The sequence below is a fragment of the Pseudopodoces humilis genome, chromosome 4 (genome assembly GCF_049639895.1).
Source record: "Pseudopodoces humilis isolate 2021_Gansu_Grassland_sample_001 chromosome 4, ASM4963989v1, whole genome shotgun sequence".
NCBI classification, from domain to species: Eukaryota; Metazoa; Chordata; class Aves; order Passeriformes; family Paridae; genus Pseudopodoces; species Pseudopodoces humilis.
In genome coordinates this window covers 55,958,860-55,981,500 of record NC_142203.1, presented here as the reverse complement: position 1 = coordinate 55,981,500, position 22,641 = coordinate 55,958,860, and the positions used below count along the sequence as shown (strand labels likewise).

Below are 22,641 nucleotides of genomic sequence, written 5' to 3'. Positions count from 1 at the left end.
CTATTAGAGATTTGGGAGTGGCACTCTTTCTGCTTCACAAAGCATTTTTCAAGGGGAGAGTGATCTTAGTGTTTGACTTCTTTTTTGCATATTGCAGATATCATCTGTACTGATTTCATACTCAGGTTTTCCTCTACCTTTTTTTTTTTAGTTTTTTATTTTCCTTGTCTTCTGTATTACTCTGCATTTGTTTTTCTTTATGCTGTTAAATTCCATCCATTCTTTTGCACTTTATTCAATTTAATCATATAAAGAGAAATTAGTCTTGCTTTCTGGCTGTTACATAATGAGAGATCATCATAATGTTACAAAATTAATTTTTGAGATGTCTAGAAATAAGATCTGATTCTGCTTCTCTTGGAATCTGCTTTGATAATTAAATGTGTTTGTTATAAATTTTCCCCATTTAAGTAGTTTGGAGTTTTTCTAAACCTTTGCAGAAAAATTCTGATTGCAGTGCTGTAAACATTAGCATATGCACTTCATTTTATACACAACTAAGGTCTCTTAGTTCGGGATAATGTTTTCCTTCTGCATGAATGTTGGGAGTGTTGGAGATTTATGTTTATGAGAATATTCTTTATAGTGGAATGAGGGAGAAAGAAAACTACTTTTGCCAACAAACACATAAAAACTGTATGATGTATTTAAGAAAAATACCTCCTTTCCCAAGTTTAATAGATGTGTTAATTTACTTTTTATCTTGTTTAATGATCTTATGGTATGGGAAATTAGTGGCTTTGCAGATGAAAAATGTATGAGTAAAAAAATGCATTCATCTTCTTAGTTATCATCTGTTCCATTGACAAAAGGCACAGATGTGAAATTTATCTCTATAATTAGATTTATAATTATTATATCATTCTCAGATTGATAAATCTTGCTCTCTCTGGCATGTGATTTCAAGCTACAGTTTATGCAATAGAAGTAGGTTTAGTCGTTGGATGGTGATTGTAAACTTGAGATTGTGTTTCACATGTTTATTTTTATATTTTATAAAAAGTATATGGCACAGAAGCTGTAGTCAGAGATTAATATTTTGTAAATGACTTTACAGGGAAATGCTGGTCATTGCATAGAACAGCAAACGTGCAAACCTGAAAAGTATCCATGGTGTATTTTCTTTGAAAACTTCTGTTTTTGCCATTATCCATTATGATTGTAGACTTCCTGGACATGCCTACAAAAACAATAATAGCTCTGATTTTAATAGGAAACTGGGAAGTCAAGGAACTCAGCAGCAAAATCTCAAAAATGCCCATATGTGGTACATGCTGTATTTCTGATACTAATGCCTTCTTTCCTCTCTTTTTTGCCCACAGCTGTAGAACAAGTAACAGGAAGAGTTTGATGGGCAGTAGCCAGTCTCCAGCTCTCCCTCGGCCTCATTCACCACTCTCAGCTCATACAGGTGATTTTATAACTATGCTACTACTGCTATTATGAAATTCTTAGGGTGTCTCTATAACTGAGGGAAAACATACTCTACTGGTCTTTTCACTGTTTATAATAGCAAAAAGTTGCATGTCACTCTATCCAAATTTCTGCTTTACATTTAGATCCATAAATCCTGTGTTATGATCAGGAGCAGTCCAAAAATGTCGTGTAGCTATTTTTTATTTCCCCACTTTGCATTCTGATAGATTTTCTTTCCCCCTACCACCATTGCCCTTCCTGTAGCTTGTACCACATAGTGAAGATGGTAGAGTCTGTATTACATTCTATTCTGTTTGCTTCCCAGCATTTATAGTGTTGGGCACTTTGCTGGTAGTTGCTGTGCTTCACTTTCCATGGTAATAAATTGATGGTATTTTTTTTTTCCTTCTAAAACATCTGAAGCACTTAAAGCTTGAATGAATGTCTATAAATAAATACTTTATTTATAATAATTGCCTTAATTTTTAAAAAGGAACATTTTTAGCATATCACCTCACACTTCCACAAAGGTTTATTGTCTTTCTGTTTTTGAGGGTGCATTGGCTGTAGCTACTGGCCAAAACTAAAGCACCACACAAATCCTTGTGTAATCAATGACACTGAATACTCTGGACAACTGCTCTCAGGGAGATGCTAAACAAGAAGATGCAGAGCTTCACAAGAATTTTTGAAGTATATTAAGGCATCTCCAATTTTCTTGTGGAAGCAACATTGTTACAGAAAACATAGTGGTAATTTTCACTCAAAAGCAGCTGTCACAACTAGGAATCCAGGCAACATGAAAATTCGTGAAGAGTTCAAGGCAGCAGAACATTTAAAAGAAACAAAGTAAAACATGGTACGGACTATTTTGAAACTGAAAAATTAACTGTGGGAATGTTTGGAATGCTCTTTTGTGTCTCCCAAAGAGAAATTTCTGTTTGGAAGAGGAGATTGTGGTCACCATAAAATGTGTCCTAGGTTGTGCTGTGCTGACTTGAGAAAAGCAGTAGCAATGCTTGCTCTTGTGTGCCTGCTGCTATGTAAATGACTAAACCACCTGTTTGGAAATGGAAAACTTGGACCAATGATGCCTAATGAGCTCAGAAGTACGGACTGAAGAGCACACGTTACCTCGGATTTTGATATAGGTTGTGTACTTGATGAATTCCGGAAAGTTCCTTTCTGGCAGTGGACTCAGGCTTTCAGCTAGTTGCTTCATCTTTTGAATTGAATTCTCAAACAGTAAAAGAGAAATAATATTGCTGATGTCACAGCTATTGTCAAGGTGACTCTGAAGGTTGAAAACCAATTCTATAAGTAAAAAGACAGATTAAGTCTAAGCTGTTATTTTCCATAAACTCAGCAGTACGTACTGCTTATTCAAAAACATATTACGGAAAAATCTGACTTCTCCAATTACTCAGGATATAGTAGGTTCTCTTATTTGAATACTTCCAAGGCATGTGTGCTAGACACTTGAGCAGCATTAGTAAATCTTGTAGTAAATCTCATCACATATATGAGAAGAAAATTTACATGTGCACGGCCAGCTCTGTTTTATCTTGCTTCTGTGAGTGGTTAATTATAGTAAATATTCACATAACCATTGGCTGCTAGCTCAGCTGGCTAGTGTGCTTAGACAAGTCCGTACATCAAATCCCTGTGAATGTCATCTTAATCCACACAAATAAAAAAAGATGCAAATTTAATATCTTAAAAATTTTCCTCTACGTATGCAGTAGGTGTTCAGCATTTCAAGTGTTTAATGTCTATAAATCCATGGTCAATGTCAGACCTGAGAGGCTGCATTTATAGTGATCCTGTTATTTCTGTCTTGTCAGAGCTACCATGTGTTAAACTGCCCTAGCTTCTGCAAACTCAAATTGCCTGCCTGCTCTCTGTGGTGGCATGTACTGAAGGCCTGTTTTCTTGCAAAGTGTGATGGAGGGATGTGACAAGAGACTGTGTGCTTGCTGGGTTTTTTCTTGGCCCTCCTTGGCTGAGAGGAATTACTCCAAGTCGAAGAGGCCTCCCTTACTCTAGAGAACCTGGTATATCTCCTCTCCAGCTATAGATTATTTTAGAGTCCTTGTTTGAATCTGAGATTCTCTTAGAAAGGTTCTTTTAATTGGAAAATTTTACTTTACAGCCTGCTACTTTATCTGCCTGGAGCATGTATCTCAAACTTTAAGTCTCAGAGAGACTGAAAATGATCCTCTAAAACCTTCATATATTTCTTACTAGTGTTTGCTGTTGGAAGAGGAAATAATAGAAGAGGGAGAGGCAAACAAGAGTTTCCATTCCTTGAGTAACCTGCTGAGCTCCTTGAGGAGCAAGCTGAATGTGCAGCAAAGTATCAGTTCTTGCATTCACTGAAAACAGATTTATTCATCAGACTGTTCTTGGCTGAAGTGTGGTAATAACATGCTTTTTTGACCAATATGTACTAGTGAGATTATGCACCGTTTGGAGGACATTGGAGAGCACGTGCTCTCTAGAGAAGTTTTTCTTGTGTGTTGTTAGAGTTCTGTTTCATTCAAGCAGTCTGCCCAGGTGAGTGCAGCCTGAGGATTAGGCTGCATGGATGCTAATATCTGACGTAACTTTGTGAGATCATCGTGCAATTTTTTGTCACTGGGTTGTCAAAGGAAAATACTGATTCTTGCATCTGCATTTTAAGGGACTCAGTCTAAATGATGAGAAAGCTATGAACTTTAGCCATTGCTGACTCTTTCAGTATCACCTATCCTAGCTTTAGCTTCTTCACCCTCCATATTAGGCTTTTTCTTCTGATGGATCCCACTCCTGAACTCCCTACTCTCAGGTGCTCCGTCCACCTCTGGGGAGAGCCTGCTGCTGCCCTTACTGAAAAGAGTTCCATTCAATGCTCTTATTTAAGTGGACCAGAGTCTTAATGTTTGTACCATCTTAGTTGCCTGCTATGGTCAAAGTGCAACAAAGGGATAAAGACCTCCAATAACAGCTAAGTTCCATGCAGCTGCTTACCCACTCTCACCATCCTCTTTCAGCAGGTAGAAAAATTAGAAAAAAAATTAAAACTCATGAGTTGAGATTAGAACAATTTAATAATTAAAACAAAAAAATTACAATATTATTATTGAAGATAAAAATAACAACAATAATAAGTGTAATGAAAAGGAGAGAGTGGTGTACAGTTACACAAAGGGAGGGAGTGACACACAATACACAAGGTCTCACCAGCTGCTGACCAATGGCCAGCCCATCCCCCAGCAGCAGTCAGCCCCTCCTGGCCAGCTCCTCGTGATTTACATTCTGGACATGATGTTCTGTGATCAGGAGCATTCCTTTGGCCTGTTCAGGTCAGCTGTCCTGGCCATGCTCCCTCCCAGTGTCTTGTGCACTTGTTCACTGATGGGGAGTGGGACGCTGGAAGGTCCTTGGCTAAGGGTAAGCACTGCTCAGCAGCAGCTAAAACATCAGTGTGCTACCAACATTACTCTCACGCTGAATCCAAAGCACAGCACTATGTGGCAGTGACTAAGAAGAAAATTCTATCGCAGTCAAAATCAGTATGCCCTTTACTCTTGCCTATTCAAGTTGAATGGAATCAAGATTGTCACACTCTTGAAAATCCACCCAAGATCAATTTCTTCTAGTAATTATCTTAATAGTCTTTAGTGTTATTCTTGATTTTGTGTGTAGCCTAATGAGATTGTTGGCATTGCTTGGGGAATTAGTTGCCCCAGAGACATCTTAAGTGAATATATTCATTCTTTGTGAGGACACCCTTGGATTCCCTAACAACATTTCCCCTTTGACAGTAATTCATTGCTTGTTGAGAGCAAGCCAAAGACATACTCAGTCACCTCTGTTTTCATGGCATACTTGAGGTGATTTTATTTGGACCACTAGTTTAAGCTACTTGGGGTTTTTCCCCCACAGGACCTCCCATCTTTGAGGACAGGAAAGTGCTGGGAGTCCTCTCTGTCAAATGTAGAAAAGCGAGTGAAGTTGTGTTCTGGAATCTCAAGGTGGAACTCTCTTAGAGTACGTGCATAAGCACTCCTGCCAGTGTGCCTGTGGCTTTGCTCAAGAACATTTTCATCTTTGATATCTGCAGTGCAATCATTTGGAGGTCTGGCTCCACCTTTGGAAGCAATGTGCCATTACTTCAGATTTGCTGAAGAGCTCAGGCAGCTTACTGTTTAATGATAAACTGGATTTGAGTTAGCCAAAACTGATTGGATATGAGTAGGATTGCTCTATTTTAGAGGACAAGCATCTTGAGATGTATGTAAGCATACTTCTTCAAGGTGCATTTTGTACCCATGTTCTTCCTTGTAGTCCTGTTTTTCATCCAGGTGCAGTCTGAACTGGAGGTATCAGCTGTTCTCTAGTTTAGATAGATGTTCATTGAGGAGGACCAGTGGTGCAAGTTTAGAGTAATAATAATTGCATCATGTGAGAAAGTCTAATATAGAGATCTCAGGCACATTAGCCCCCCTACACACACCTCTTCTCCCCACAGTTTTCATTGTTTGCTCTGGAGAGGAGGTTTATCCTACAAGGGAGTTGTTGTTAATCTTTACAGATGCAAGCTAATTTGGACAAACACTGAATACTTATATGGAATTTTTTAACAGTTAGCTTTTCCATCGCAAGCAGATTCATGTCAGATGAGAGGGAGAGGCAGTGAGACAGCACGACACTGATGAAATAAATAGGTTGTGCAGAGTGCAGGTAGTGCATGAGTGGCACCTATCAGGGAAGGGGAAGATTTGTTTGTAAGCAGCAGTGACCATAAAAGCTCATGGGCTACACTAAAGAGTTACTAGAGCAGTAAGTAGTCCAAGGCTTGGGAGCACACAGAGAGGTGTAAGGTCTGAGTCTGAGGATAATAAATGGAATAGGAAAAAGACAGCGTGCGCAGCAGATACTATTTATCTCTGTTAGGTGTGTTAATTGCTAATACACTATATGCAAGTCCATTTTCCTCTATGCAGGACATGTAGTTCAGTTTGAAGCTGAAGTCTCTTGCCAAGCCTTATTGCATTCATGTGGAGATTACACAGTATCAGATTTCATTACATAAAGTGTTTCTGTTTCTTGGAAAAAAAGAAAACATGCTAGGTAATATCTTTAGGGTTGTGATTATTAGCAACTGTCTTAGGCTAGTTGTCTGGACATCCTTTGCCTTTAGTATCTGGGCTGGAAGGTGTTAAACCTGCTGAAAAGTACTTCTGATTTTTCTATGAGCTGAATACATTGAGAATTGTGGGAAATTAAGAGTTGCAGCATTATCTTGGATGGTACCTGGTGCCCATGTCATTAATGGGCTTTTCTAGATGACGGTCTGATGCTGTCATCTGTGTCAGCACCACCCAGCCTGCAAAGTGAGTGATTATAATCTCAGCAAGTCAGGGCATTCAGGTGTCCCCACCTCAGTAGTCACAGGAGCTTCTTCATGTGGGTGATGCTAACCCCCTAATGATTAATAGTCACATGTGGTGCTTTTTAATTGTATCTGCAGAAGGGGCAAGATCTAGCTGTTAGGAGCAATGATATAAATTTTATTTGTCTATATTTTAAGAATATTCCATGTGGTGCCACTGAGATGAGTAGGACAAGAATTGTAAGGTAAGTAGGAAATTGCTTAAGGGTGTAAAGAGGCTTGTGCTAAAATGAGGAATATTGGAAAGTGGGAGTGGAGGTTATCCGTCGAGTCATCAAGTTTTGCTTTTGTGGCCAAACATTTTATTCTTCTCACAAGAGACATCGGCATAAAAATACTGTAACTTATACAAATTTGGAAGACTCACAGTATGAAATAGCATTGGGGAGCTGTGTTGAAGTGAGTGAATGATTGGAATAAAAAAGCATGAAATTAAATTGCAATATGCAACATTTTTTATTGGAGGACCTGTAACAGAAATGTATATGATAAACTGTGAACTCACGTATTATAAGGAGTTCAGATAAGGATCTGACTGCATTTTCTGGATAAGATGATTGCAAGGACCAGTCTTGTGCAGCTTTGAAAATGAAATCTCAGAAGATATATAAAGGAAGTAATTTTCAGTTTAATTTGGGAAGATTTCAGGCCCCTGTACAGTGTCCTGGTTAGATTTCATCTGTAATATTGCATATGTTTATTGTTGTACATAATCAGGTGGGATCATGTGGGGAGAAGGGCTGATGGGATAGAATGTGAGAGATTTCTGTGTAAGACTGAAAGATACTACTTGCTTTCCTTGCAGCAGAAGACTGGAAGATGGTATTGTCACCTAAATCAGTCAGAGTTGCCTTCCCCCCACCCTTCATAGAGTAGGAAGAGGAGCAGCACATGATGGCCGTATATACTGGAATATAAGAAGGTTTTAAAGAATTGTCCACCCAAGTATGGCAGGCACAAATTGCTGACTTTTTCTATGAGATTGGATAAATCTCACGGATAAAGGAGTCTAGGACCCCAAACAACTCACTCTGTGAGATTTTTAAATGGCTTATGGTTGTTCATGTACTTCAAGTACCACACATGGGAGAAATACCAACAAGATGTTCTCAAGAGGTCATAACAACAAAAAGAACTTCACTGGCAACTTTAGAATATCAAAGAACCTGGGGAAAAGGTTTAGTGTAACATTCAGTCAGCATAGAACACTTCTCAAAGTGTTGACTTGGCTTATTGAACTTAGCAAAAACTAAGTCTGTTTGATTTTAGGTTACTAAGAAATTCTAAGAAGAGGTAGTTAGAAGGAGAAGGTGGGAAAGGCAGAAAGGATACAGAAGAGCCCACATAGAGTAGCCAACACCAGGGTTCCAGAGATGTTCAGACAGAACTTCCCCAAGGAGTTGGGGTCTAGACAATGTGATGACCTTGTGTTCAGCCTTAAATACCCCTGGGCTTCCTGGGCCCTTTCCCCAGGTGGGATTTCTGGTAATTTGGCTACTCAGGAGCAGGGTTAGGGGCTCCAGAGGTGGAGTGTGGGGCATTGCCTCTGCTGTGCCAATGAGTGGCATCTCTGTTGGGCTGGGATAGAGACTCTGGGGGGCTGGGGGTGGACAGGGCAGGACACTGCCTCATCAGGGTAATGTCTGACCTGCCCCTTTCCTCAGCACACGTGCACCCCAGAATGCCTCAAGACATCTGTCTCTCACAATGGGATTACATGATGCAATTCCCTAAAGCAAAATTAAAGTTCAAGAAGGTTGTAAACCTATTTCTGGGATTTTTTCAGGGTTGTGTAGATCTTTCTAGGTGGACACTGGTAGAGTGCTGGCTGTTCATACTCTGCTCTCACTGTGTCAGAGCTCACTGCTTGCATCAGATAGTTCTGTTTGAGAGGTGCACTTTAGTTAGCAACACTGAAGCATAGTATTCAGCAAAGCTGCTTGCACTGTATTTTAAGGTAAAGAAAGACTGTGCTTGTAAATAAATGAGGCCCCATAGTGGTGTTTTTGTGGTGAAGTATGGAAATGCTAAAACCTGGGATATAAAGCAGACTTCTAAATGTCAGATTTTAAAAGAAAACGGAAAGGAAAATAATACAGTGTATCAATTACTCTGACTACTGTCACATGTAGAATTACAAAAACAGATTTGCTAAAACAAAACTTTCTATTTAGTCTTGCTTTGGGTGCAGTAAATGCTTATAGAAATTTCAAATCATCTTCTACCAGTTTAAGGACAGGAGAAGAAAATCTAAGTGACAAGTTACATGCAGATAGAAATTCTGTAAAGATAGCACTCTCATTATTTAAATAGTGGCTCAAACATATAGAGGTTTCTTGCAGATGGATTTAAGGATCATACAGACCTTTGTTGCCGTAGCTGGGGAAAGTTGTTTGCTAGTTTCAGGTATAGTTAATCTAGATTTTTAAATAGCCTGAGCTCCTCACATGAGTGAACCTTGGAACCTTGGAAAGCAGCTGCAGAACTATTCAGAATTATTCTAGCTGTATGTTCTGCTGACTGATGCTTTTTGTAATGGTAAGAAAGACCTGTGACTGCAGGTGGATAATGTCTTGTGTATTGCTCAGTTCTCAGTCTGGGTTCATCACCATATAAACTGACACAGAGGAACATACGACCCATTGTTATGTGATATTAATGGGCACTGATGTACTGTGGTACATTTTAAAAAAATTTGAACTGGATTTGTCTTTGATCCATCAGGAGTTTGGGATAACAATTACCATTAATTGTCTGGTATTCCCTCCATACTAACAGAAAGTCATTGCATCTGAAACTCTTTATTTTGTAAGTAGATAGTTATAAAAAATACATTAATAATATACAGTGATTGTAACATGCTTTTTTAAAAAGGTTTGAAACATCTTCCCTCAGTGGTAAAGACACAGAATTTCTTGAAGCTATTTGCAAAACTATCACAGTTTAATTGTCTTGGTACAGTTTTCTTAACAATAGGTCCTTGCAAAGTGAGCTACCCCGTGTGTTGCCATGAAGCAGAGTAATGTTTTGGTACGTTGATTGCCTATCTGTTGTGTCTCTCAGAGGATGCTGGAGTTAATTATCTAATGTCTGACCACCAGTCCAGTTTGCTTTGCCAGGTCAAACACTTGGGCAGTAATCGCAGTGACACAGAAATACTGCGGGACTAGAACATAGAATAATACAAGCAGATCCCAAAGAACAGTGGACTTGGACTCATCAGCAAGCACTGTGCATATGGACAGAGTTAACTGGCACTGGGTTTTATTTGAAAGTCTCCTAGGTATTGACTTGCAGATGGGTGGAGGAATGCTGTGATGGATGAGAGTCACCTGTAGGACTCTGATTCTAACCTGTCTTGCTCCTCTGGAATACTACACCTTAAACCTGTAATAGCACTATCTGTTTCTCCAGTCATTTGAGGTTTGTATTTTCATTCTCTATTTCCAGGTTTATCTTGAGTTCTTAGGACTTCTAGATAAATCTTCAGGATTTAGTATCCAGGTATTATGTGTATGGTGTCACCAGTCTTGTTATTTTAAAAGCTGATTTGCTATTGAAAGTAATGCTTGCAAGTTGATTTTCCTAAAAACAGGATCTGATGCTCTTCCTGAGTAAGACTTTGACTTCTTCAAATTTTGTCTGTAAGGAAGTGATCTATGTTGATTCTAGCAACATAGTTTGCAGCATTGTGTCTCCACAAATTCAAATCCACACTGGTAGCTATAAAATTGCTGCATTATTTAATCATATTTTTTTCTTCTTTATTAAGTTTTTGTGTATATTTTAACTCATGGACAGTAAGGCACGTCCTTGGTGTGTGTTAAAGACATGTTTATATCTATTTATAACTTTAGCTAGCAAAAAAAAAAAAAGAACTGGTTTACAAAGCCCCATATTCTGATTTGTAGCTATTTCCTGTCAGAAGTTGCTTCTGTCTCGCTATGTTAAGGCTAATTCTGTGCTCTTCTGCCAGAGTTCCAGGTAGCTTCTTTGTCTTTTTTACTTATCTAAGTACACACACACTAAATTACAGCTGATTTCTTTCCTAGTGCACATTTGAAGTTTGTGACTTTGTTTTACCTCCACAGTATTACTTATTTAAACTTCTTTTTTAGCTTATCTTTGTTATATAAGCTCTGGTAGCAGAAACAGAAATCCAGTTCACTGTTAAATTGAATGAACTGTTGCTCTCGGTGATTTGGTGTTTACAGTTGATACAGGATAAGAATAAATTTTTGTTAGTTTCCAAGTCAAGATTGGAATCCGTGGCTTCAGATTCCCTCTGCTCCATCCCATTCAGGGAACAAAAATCCTTGCCACCTTGAAATTATTGAGGCCCTCAGAAGTATCTGAAGGGTAATGAAGAAGCTGGGGTCTTGTGGGGATGGAGAGAATGTTGGAAGGATATAATTCTGCCATGATAGATTAATTGGCAAAGAAAAACCAACTTGGGGATATCGGCTAGTGAGAGTAGAATCCCTGTCTCTTGGGGCTGTGGGAAGTGCAGCTGTAAAAGATGTGATTTAGGCACAGCTCAAAAAGCATTTTTCATCTGCTTTGAGACAGGAAAGGATTGGGGTAGTGTGCTTAATGTGTATTGATCTCTGTGTTTGCTACCTAATTGCTTGATGATCATACTTTCCCGTATAGAATTCATGTGATCTGTTATGGGCATCACCATGATAAATGCAATGTTAATTCAAACATTTGAATAGCAGTCAAGGCCACTTGAAACCCTTTAAGCACTCAATCTGTTGTGCTGGCCTTTTCATGCATAGGTAGTAAATTTCCCCTCAAAAATTTCATGCTGTTTCTAGCTGGCTACGTAAGAGCTATTTTATCACTTGCTTTTGTTGCAGACTCATTTTTGTCCAAAAATAAAATGCTGCAACAAATGCGTGGATTTTCATGTATTACTGCTATAGCAATTTTTAGGAAAAGTTTAAGGAAATACTAATTGTTAGATGTATAGCAGTGCTACTTTAAATTGGATAATTTTGGCTTTGTGGTGAGGGGTTTTGTTGGGCTTTTTTGGGGAAGAGGTGGTTTGTCTTCTTTTACTTGGGGTTTGGGGTTTTTGTGCGTGTCTGGTTATTTGGGGGTTTATTTTGTAGGTTTTTTTGGTTATTTTAGAGGTCAGTTTTATTACTTCTAAAGGAAGGAATACAGTTTCTCCTCTAACTGTGCAGGCTGAGGGGCAGAGGTGGCAGAAGCAGCTCTCAGTAGCTGCTGCCTTTCTGCATTCATGCTGGTCCACTGGAGGTCAGGTGTTCTAATAGGAAGGAGTAACTAACCTCAAAGTTGAAACATGTTCACAAAATGCAATTAATGATAAAAAAGTTCAGTTCAGTGTGTTTTGTCTGCTTGCTTGTTTTGGAGATAGAAAAAAAATGAGCAATGGGAAAAAAATTGGAATAAAGCCTGTGTAAATGCTGTGTAGACTTTGTATAAGGGCTAAGTCTGTTTGATAATGATTTTTCTATCCTTCAGTGTTTTGTATGATTTAAAAAAAAAAAATCTTTTTTTCTGACATTAAAAACAGGTTCTTTCAAGATAATGTATTGATTTCTTTAAACATTAATTATCAAATTGTTTTGAGAATTTTCATATTAAAAGGCTAAATGAATAGTTTTCTATGAGATGAAAAATCCAGTATAAGTAAAACATGAGTTTAAATAAGGTTCTGTTTCAGAATTTATTTTCAGAGAGACTGTGAGAGAAGAAATTCTAAAATTTCTAACCTACTGGAAATGCATGCATTAATACATCTAAATGTTTTTAATGGCTTCTCTTCACCCCACTATCTAATAATAATTTTTTTGTGTATCATCTCCAATAGGAAACAGTCCCCAAGATAGCCCTAGGAATTTCTCTCCCAGTGCCTCAGCCCACTTCTCTTTTGCACGAAGGTAAGAGATTTCTTGTAGTATTCAACATGCACTTTGCATAGAGGAAATGTTGTTGGATACAGATACAAAGGGTGACTGTAAATACATCTATCAGATCTGTCACTTAGAATAATAAGTATTAACTCACTTTTGTAAACCCTTCTAAACATCAGCAGCAACAAATTGCTGAATGTGCGATGCAATGTGAGCATGTACTTTTGAATTTAGAAAAAACAGATTCATGATTTTTTTTGTAATTAATCTGGTTCAGATGTTGTTGTCTTACTGAGATATGAGGAAATTTTAAACTACTTGAAGGTTTCTTCCTATATTCTTCACCTGTCTGTGGAGGTAGGCAGAACTTATATGTTTACCCAGGAGTTTAAATATATAAAAAATAAATACTGTATTTTGGGAGGTCAGTAAAGTAGCACACACAGCTTCTCAAAAGTAAGTGCAAGGAAATAGCTTAGCTTTTTTTTCGTTTTTTTTGTTGTTGTTGTTGTTTTTTTTTTTCTTTAAAGCTGCAAAGGAGTCAAAGCTTGCATAATTTTTAAATCTGAATCGCATTAATTTGTTACGGTAGATCTTGTCAATCTTTCTAATAGCTTGTGATGCTACTTTCTAAATTACCTTAAGAAAGTTGAGTGTTTCTTTTGAATCCACTTCCTCTTCATAGTTTTCCTTTTGTCAGTGATACTATCTCTTCCGAGATTACATTTTTTGTAAGCATATTTTTAGAAAGATTCATTAAATCCAGAAATAGGTTATAACGGAAAAAGCAGATGTGAAAGATAGAGCATTGCTTAGAAGTCAGGAAATAGTTTTCCTTCCCCACCCATAATCAGCAGAAAGTTTAAAACATTATACTCTTGCAAGCCTTGAAATTCAGAATTAATGAAAAAAACAAAAAAAAAAAAATATTTGTTTTCCGGTGCTTCATTTTGATTTTGACCTGTCTAGAGCCCTGTAATGAGCTTTAAATAGATTCTTTAACTGAAGGAAATTTCTCTGATTTAAAAATACCTCACCACTTCAGCAGGATTCAAAAAACATTTAGAGTAATTTTCTGTGGAAACTGATTTTGTTCTGTGTTTATATTGAAAATACTTGATGACAGTGAAGTTTAAAACTGCGTTAATACAGCTTTCTTACTAATGTGGTATGTCTGTTTTGTGGTTTTCATATAAGCTGTGGTAGGATGAATTTTCATTGTAAAATTCACTGTGGTTAATGCAAGCTGACTTCCTGCCTTTCCTCTTATATTTTGTAATTTAATAGATATACAAAGGAAGGGAATGACAAGGGTGATGATAGCTGATGGAGCAGGGGCAAATGACATAGGGGTGTGGATATTCCTTTTTCATACACTGCCACACAGTCAGTGGGGATACCACAAAACTGTGACTGTGAAGAAGGGAGAGAGGGGCAAAGTATATTATTTGAAGCCTCCTGTGAAGCTGCTTCCTTAAGTGTAGCCACTTCTCATCAGGCGCAGGCCATGCCTGGCAGCAGCCACAGCAGTGGGAGCTGTCTCAGGGAGGTGGCCCTGTGCTGTGCTGCCAGCCGGTGGGCAGGGCTGGAGGTAGCCTTCCCCAGCACCAAGCTGGAGGGTCACCTTCCTCTGCCCCTATCTGGTGGGGTGATCAGTGCCCAGGAATAGCCTGTGCTCTGGAAGGCAGCACTTCAGCTGTATGTACCAGTCCAGCGTCTACAAACCCATGGGTAGGTGACAGACTGCACTTTCTAGAGCTGCTGGAAAGTGAGTAAAACCATACTTTAGGACAGAGGCAAGTGGTGTATCATGAGTCCAGGGGAAAATGCTGTAGGGGCTTGGTTTCCTTTTCTCCCATAATCACTTATGAATGCCTCCTGTTCCCACCTTTGCCTTCCAGATGACTTTCTGTAATAGCCTGTCTGCACCCTTGACAGCCTTTCTGTGTGATTAATGTACCCTGTTCACTGTGAATTACTCAATTAAGAAATACTTTCTCACAGATGCAGAATACATGGGTCTCACCCATGTTTAAATACTAAGTTCTTGTTTCAGTTATAAATAGCTAAGCCAAATGAAGAGAAAACTACTTTTAGAATTGTGCTTTCATCTGGAGGTGTCTCTTACATACCTGGCTGAAGAAGAGAACGTAAATGAATTAAGAACCAGATTATGGCATAGGTAGAAACTTTTTCCGGAATTCAGTATTTGACACAATTAGCAGTCTCTAGCACATGCTCTCTTCATATTTTAATACTAATAATGTACTATAGTTGTTCCTTTTCTCACATTTTATATATACAAAGTCCCAGAGTTTTGATTGTAGTTTGTGGATGAATAAATAGATATATTGGAAAGAAGCAAGGGGCTTTTTGGGCAACTTGAAAGAAGAGATCTCATAAACCTCTTCATCAATAGGTTTAAGAATCCTGATTTGACTTGACTTCAGTTCAGAATTACATTTCACTTAATCTTCAGTTCTTCAGAATTTCACTTTTTTGTATCAGTGAGACCTGGGAGATGATCTTGTTAAACGGATCTTCAGTTCTCCTTTCTGCACTGTCATACCATTTGTTAATAAAAACTTGGCCTGTTTTATTATTTATATATTATTTTTTCCTTTTTTTTTTAACACATATGATTCAATTGTATTGCAGTCATGGGCATCGAAATGACAGGTAAATTCTACCTTCTCAAAAATCCATACACTTCTCTCATAGTTGGTTTTTAGTTTGACACTTTGAATATTGAAATTCCATGTTGTCTTTCTATAGATCACCTCAGACAATGAAGAATATAAATCGGGTTTTGGCTATAATTTGTGTATTTATTTTATTTCTTATTCTGAATGAGCATGATTTTTTTCCTGAAGATTTGTTTTTCCTGATTTATATATGTAACATCTAACATTTGGTTTGGTTTTATCTAATCGTTGGCCTGCTACTTTGCTGATTGCATCTGCTGATGCCACTGAAGAATGCACTACCCTTTTACATCAGTCAGACTGTGATGGTTATTCTGTGGCTCAAAGAACTGTGGTCTGCATTGTTCACATTTTTTTTAATTTGCTTCTCATTAATTTTTGTGTGATAGACGTAAATGTTGTCAACTTCTTGTCCATTTCTGTTTTTATTAGATACCTGTTCTGTGGAGCTATTCATTCTCTTTGTGGTTGTTTCATCTCATAAATTTTTAACTATAAAGAAAAACACAATAAAAATAATTCATCCATGGTGAATGCTTGTTTATTGTGGTCCTCTGTGAAAGTACACTGTTTGTTAAAAGCCCTATTTGTATCATGCTTTTGGGATGCAGTTTTACACAGTGATGCTTCAACAGATGTTACTGCATTAGGGTACTGCAGTGTTCATTTGACTAATCACTGTGTCATAACTTTCAGGACTGATGGTCGCCGCTGGTCTTTGGCTTCTCTCCCTTCTTCTGGCTATGGTACAAATACACCCAGCTCAACTGTTTCTGTAAGTATCTCTTTTACTGTGTTGATAGATGTCTTTTGCATGCTTGAGCTTCTTAAATGTAGCATGCTTCTCTTAGGAGAAGAAAATGTAGGGTTTTTTTAGGTTTGACAGACTTGGAACTAACATGTGATAGGAAACTGCTTTACTTCTGGAAATAAAACTTACATAATGTGTACTTGGCTTAGGGGTGCTTTCTGGTGGTGAATAGTATTTAACTGTCCCCTTTTGATGTGCCTTACTTTAACCATATAGTAGTTAGGTATCAAGTCTTAAGTGAGGCTGCCTTGATAACAAGAAGAAGAGAAACTGTCTATGGCATCTGTCCTGAGTTAGACTGCTGTCTTAGGATGGACACACATTTGCCTTTCTTTTCCTTTGGCAATTGCGAGATCTTACTGCATGATAATAGGTTAGATACCTACCATCTGGCTGTAATCACAACAGAAGGAGTCCTTCAGGATGCATAGAAGAATAAGTTTAACTTACTAATTTTTACCTTTTGGACCAATTGTTTCAGTGTGACTGTGGTGGTTTAAAAAAACAGCAGGGAATTAAACTTCAAATAAGCCACCCCCATTTTCCCCACCCTGCTCCACTGTGAGGGAGATAAAGGGGAGACTATGGATTGAGATAACAATGTATGGAAACCCAGCAGCTAAGGAGTAAGAAATGCACAGTAATGGCAACAATATTGATAACAAAAATTACAAAAGAGAAGGTGCTTTACACACAAAAGGTATTCCGCACCTCAAGTCAGTTCTGTGTGGCTACTGAGGCAAAGACAAGGTGGTGTTTGCTCTCTGCAGCTTGCATTCCCTGTCCCCGAGGCCGGAAAAAGAAACAATGAGGGGCAAATCCCCAAAAAAGCTGGACTATCCATGCCATGCTGTCTGCTGCCAGACTGCTGGGCTCGGCTGTGGCTGCCAGTATTTGGCTGGGCTAGGCTGGGCTCCCTCAGGCTTGCTTCTGCCACTCTTGAGCCAGCCCCCCACCATAGATGTGCATCTTGTATGCCACAGCAGTGCCTTGAATCCTGCTCCAGGACTTGGGAGCTGGCCATGGGAGAAACACCAGCATCTGCTTTGTATGTCTGCATATCTCTGTGCTGGAGAGGAATGACTGTTTCACATTACAACCCGAAGCAAAGCTGTTGGTCACACCTGTGATAGTCGCACCTGAGAGGCTGTGGAGATAGAGTTGTGGAGAAAGCCTGCTTTGGAAATAGCAAATAGTTTACACTCTGACAGTTAGAATGTATCACTGCAGCCACCAGCTTGGTCTGGGTTGATCCAACTACAGCTCTTCAATGTTTTATCCCTTATATGCATATGAAAGGTGTTTTACCTCTTATGAATGACACATTTGACTGAATGGGTGATTTTTTTAAGCTATTTCTTTGACAATTAAAAGTTGTCTTTCTCTTCCCACTTCCAGTGGGTTTGTTTGGTTTCTCTTGTGAAACAGTAACAGTTCCACATTCTATACAATGATGAAATATGACAATTTTGTGTTATGATCAATTCTTATTTTATTTTTGTCCACAAAGACTTCTGGAAGGACAGTTCTATCTGTCCTAAACCATGTTGAGTAATGTAATATATCTTAAGAACTTTTCCTCTAAAGCATTAATTTTGACCTCTGCTTTCTTTTCTGTGTAGATATTATTTGTGCCAAGTAAATTCCTTGGTTTCTCATTAATTCCGTAAGCAGTTTTTGTTTGGACATGTTTGAGTACATCTTATTAGAACTAGATCAGATATGCTGTGCTCTTCACTTAAAACATATTGTCATAAAGGAGTTTATATCAGATAAAAGTAATTGCCATAGAAACACCATCACTCTTGCAAGAAACAGGCTTGTGCTAGAAAGGAGATTAAAAGCTGTGTCAAAAACAGATCAAAACACAGTTTTAATTTTCTGTCCATATTCATTTCTTTGATATCTTCAAGTTTAAAATGGTAATTCTAATTCATGTACTTTTTTTCCACTTAAGTTCACTAGCTGCTGTAGACATCCTGGAATGTGGAGCAATTTTACTTGGTATTTGCATATGCTGTCCAAACATTTATGGACTTAGAATGTCTTGACTTCTGTAATAAATCATTGTTGACTTAGCCCATGATTATTTCTGACTAGAATGTATAAATATTAAAATACTTATGTAATTTAACTGAGTAAACAGTTTCTTACTTGTGGAAATAAACCTGTTTTTCCAATGAATACATTTTAATTTTGTTGAAGAAAGCAGCATCAGCGAATTCGTGCCGTAAATATCTATTGTGTTCTACCCTTAAGAATAGGGGAGCACCCAAGATTGGTGAATACTTGTGGTCGAAAGTAATGACAGAAGTCAGATGATCCAGAAAACTCTTACTAACTTCTATTTGTAGATTACACACTTAGTTTCTGACTTGCTATATAAGCACATGTAGGTTTTACATAAAGGGGTGGGGTGAGAAGAAAAGAAGGGAAGAAAAAAGGTGGAGAGGGGGTAGGAAGAGATCACCAGTCCTGGTTCCAGCATTAGTCCAGCTGCTGGCATATCTAGGGTCCTGGGAGTGCCCAAGGATTGTGAGGGGGGTACAGTTTTACAGAGAAGCTGTTGCCACCTTGAAGGTGGGTTTCTCACTTCCTATGCAAATTAGTTATCACTCCCAGTCCATTCTTCAAGGTCTTTGTGGAAATGGGTCAGAAAGTTTCAGGCATCTTTGGCAGTCCCAATTCCCTCCTCTGCTCTACAGTCTGTGCCTGCTTCTCCTCATTTCTCTGTTTGTCCTGTACTGAGCTGTGCTTATCTCAGGGGGAAGATCAAAGACGTTTGTCCCAGAAAAGCGATGTCCTACCTCTGCATGGCCCCTTGTCCAGTCACATCTTGTTCTTTCTCACCGTGCCAGCAGTCCTTGGCTGTTGTTACCTACAGTCCTTGGCTGGTGCCACAGCCACCCTGCTGCTGGTGTTTGAGACATGCACATTAGCCTTTATTGTCTTGGTTTCTGCAGTATCTTATGGTTAGTTTCTTGTTCTGTTTTGCCCAAGACTTTGCTACTGCATCTAAGCTCTGCAAAAGCACTTGGCTTGGATAGCCTTTGAATTCTAAATGTAGCCAATATTTCTTTACTTCCTAGAGATGTTTTTTACTTTCTTCTTTTACCCCCTGTATGATACATATGAATCACAAAACCAAAACTAGTAGTGAGTGTACCCATCTAATTGGTTTCATATACTTTTTCAGAATCTGAAAGAACTAGTACAGTTCAGCCTTCTCCTCCACTTTATTACTAATTCTTAGAGGAGATGAGAGACCAGTTCATATAACACCATAAATGTACATATGGAGCATTCCCTTTTCAGTGATGAATAAATAAAATCCACATTAATCTAGACATGTATCAACCAGCGAGCAGAAAGAGTTTTTACACATTGCAATAGAGCACAACTTTGGTCTTCACAAGCAACTCAAAGTCAAAGCAGGGGCCAAAGTGTACGTGGTTACCACAGTTATGCTGAGGTGAGTGTAGCTCACCATTTCTTATTACCTTGGTTTTTTTTGTTTGTTTGTTTTTTAATATTGAAAGTGATGAGATGGATAGAATTACCAATTTAATGGAAGCTCATGGGTTTAGAAGTGGTGCAAATACCACATATACCAGTTCTCACAACAAAATCAAAGTTAAGTAACTTCTGCTTGATTGTTCAGTTGAAAAGAAATTCTTGATCTGTCTTAGTCTAGCACAGTTAGGTCAGATCTTGGCAGTTAGAAGATGCAATTGAAATGATTTTGTCTTTTAGAATAGCAAGCCATATAAAAATTATGAAGTGAGACAATACACAGCTGCATATTTTTTTAAATCTGCATTTCTGTGTCAGAAGAACATTTGTATTTCCATAATGAACTATGGTTGAACATATTAAAAATGTTTTAATTCTTGTGGGATTTTTTTGAGCATTAATTGTAGGATGCCAGGAGAACTATTTTGTTTAAGAATTTTGCTGTAAGAGTTTGGATTTGTACTGAAATTAGACTTTAGATCACCAAAAAAATGTACTTTGCGCCTGTGATGATCCTGATAGAACTGAGAGTGGTTAGCATTAGGAAGATCCTCACTTGAGTCATGTTGGATCTAAATTCTGTGACACCTTATGTGAGAAGTGTGATATGAGCTATTTTCCCACTGATTTTCCCATAATCCCTTGAAACCAAAGAGGTAGAGAATGATTTCAGAAGATGTGATGCTCTGTATTGGCACAAATTCTCCTGTGCTAGAGTATCTTTTATTTTACAGAGCATGGCTATGGGAAATATGCTGTGAGGTTTACTGCAACTAGCTGCTATAGTGTGAGATAAGAAATAACTACTTTACCTATGCTGTGTGCTGAATTATTCATGGTAATGTGCGAAGGCAGAATTCCATGCATGAGTTACTATAACTTGACAAGTCACTACCTATCGTATGAGCTGTGGTAAATTCTCAGTGTGCATGTCTCTTAGCCTGCAGCAAAGCAAGGTAACACAGTCTTGCAAACTTCAGCTTGTTCTGATGTGGTGCAGCATTCCCATGTAGACCAGTCCTTCTTAGCCTTTTCTGCCAGTGGGTTTTCTTCCGGTTTTGCTTTTGGACAATGACTTCATGAGACCTAGCGTGATAAGAAAGCTTTTCTTTGCTTCTAAGAGTTAGTATATTAGCCTTTGCCACACAAGTTGCCAGGAGATAAAAAAGACTTCTTAGTTTCTATGCTTACCAGCCTGGCTATTATCTGCTGACCTTGGCAATGCAGGGGCAATATTTGTACAGTACAAAAGTTTAATGGTTTCCCTCACTAGAAATGATGTAACAAAAAAACCTCTTGACTGTGTTTGCCTCCATTAAAAGAGCATCCAGGTGGGGGCCTTGGTGTTCAGTATGAGAAGTCAGATAAGCAGTAATGGGCACATGTAAATTGATACACAGAATTAATTAATTTTATTGAGAAATTCAGCTGGAGACTGAAAAGCTCCAGAAAGTTATCCAACTTTTTCAGCTTCATCCCTTTTGCAGGTAAAATACAGGGAATGTCTGCATGGTACTAAGCAGATTTGTGTAGTCGTACAAGAACATTTATGAATTGACTAACTTGGAAACTGGTTTTGGTACAGTAGAGCATTTTTCTGTGTTTGTCAGTCTACATTAGCAATGCTGGTTGTTCATGATTTGAACAATGTATGTGTTCTTTAAAAAGGATATCAGATCCAGGTTCACAGGAAAGTTCAAAGTTCTACCTCAAAGCATCTAACATGGCTTAGGTAGAGCTGCATTAAAACCCATAAAATATGATAATATGGTCATTTGCACTGCTCATGTAATGCAGCTCTATATGTCAAATGTTGCAAAGGTGGTTATCATGGTAGCACTTCCATTCTCATACCGGTCCATATCTTCCAGTTTTATACTAAGTGGGTGGTTTTAGTGTAATTCCTTTCACTTTTTGTCAGCCATATAATTGGTCTTGATAAATGTATGGCATTTGCTCACTTTATTGTCAATGTACAGTTTTTTTATAAGATAGTAGCATATTCATTTTTTCAGCAAGATTTTAGAGAGTATTTAATTTTATTTTTAAGAGCATTAGTAATGTCTTAAGTAGGGATAATGAAGTACCTTTATTATGCTGATTCATGATTGACATTGTGACAATAAGTTGTACTTTATAGTTACCATACTTAATCCGTCCTATGGCAATAATTAATTTTCAGCAGACTCCATTTTAGCTATTCTAATGTTATCATTGACATCAGATGTCACCTTTCCCTTAGGAAATTTAAATTTTTGAAATGCAGTGTGTCTTCTGGAACGGAAGTGTTTTGTTTTTTTTAATATTTACTCTGTATTTATGTCATGAGTTTGAGAGTAATTATTTATTTTCTTCTGTAAATTAGTAGTCAGGCATGAGAAACAGAAACTATAATTTTTAAATTACTTTATTCATGAGCATCAAATACGGTCTTGAAAATGTTTTTTTCACTCTGATGGAAGCTTGTGTTTTCTTGTGATCTTGCAGTCATCCTGCTCATCCCAAGAGAAGCTACACCAGTTACCATACCAACCAACTCCCGATGAACTACATTTTTTGTCTAAACATTTCTGTACCACTGAGAGCATTGCCAGTGATAACAGGTGCAGGACCACTGCAATGCGCCCTCGGTCCCGAAGTCTCAGGTGAGTTTGTGTATCTGAGAACAGGGATTGGATCTAGATTGACATATTGTGGGGAACATCATGGTGTTTTACACTGGGGATGTGTACAAGTTTTGACATGGCTGAAATATATATGTAACTGAGGCTGAATGAAGAATAGTCCTTTAAATACTTGCTCTGATTTTTGTCATGACTTACTTCGGTGGTCAGTATTGTTCAGATGGGTCTTAATGTGAAGGCAGCTTACCTG

At 38.1% G+C, this 22,641-nt stretch overlaps 1 protein-coding gene across 4 annotated transcripts in view; it reads left to right on the top strand.

Moving 5' to 3' along the window:
* The window catches only part of MAST4 (microtubule associated serine/threonine kinase family member 4), a 277,440-nt gene that overhangs the window by 204,067 nt on the left and 50,732 nt on the right, over positions 1 to 22,641 (top strand). For all 4 annotated transcript variants that reach the window (XM_014258860.2, XM_014258861.2, XM_088054564.1 and 1 more), the window contains 4 exons: positions 1,323 to 1,411; positions 12,696 to 12,765; positions 16,140 to 16,218; positions 22,255 to 22,412. In XM_014258860.2, coding sequence (XP_014114335.2) covers positions 1,323 to 1,411; positions 12,696 to 12,765; positions 16,140 to 16,218; positions 22,255 to 22,412 — 396 coding nt within the window. The remainder of the gene's footprint in view (positions 1 to 1,322; positions 1,412 to 12,695; positions 12,766 to 16,139; positions 16,219 to 22,254; positions 22,413 to 22,641) is intronic.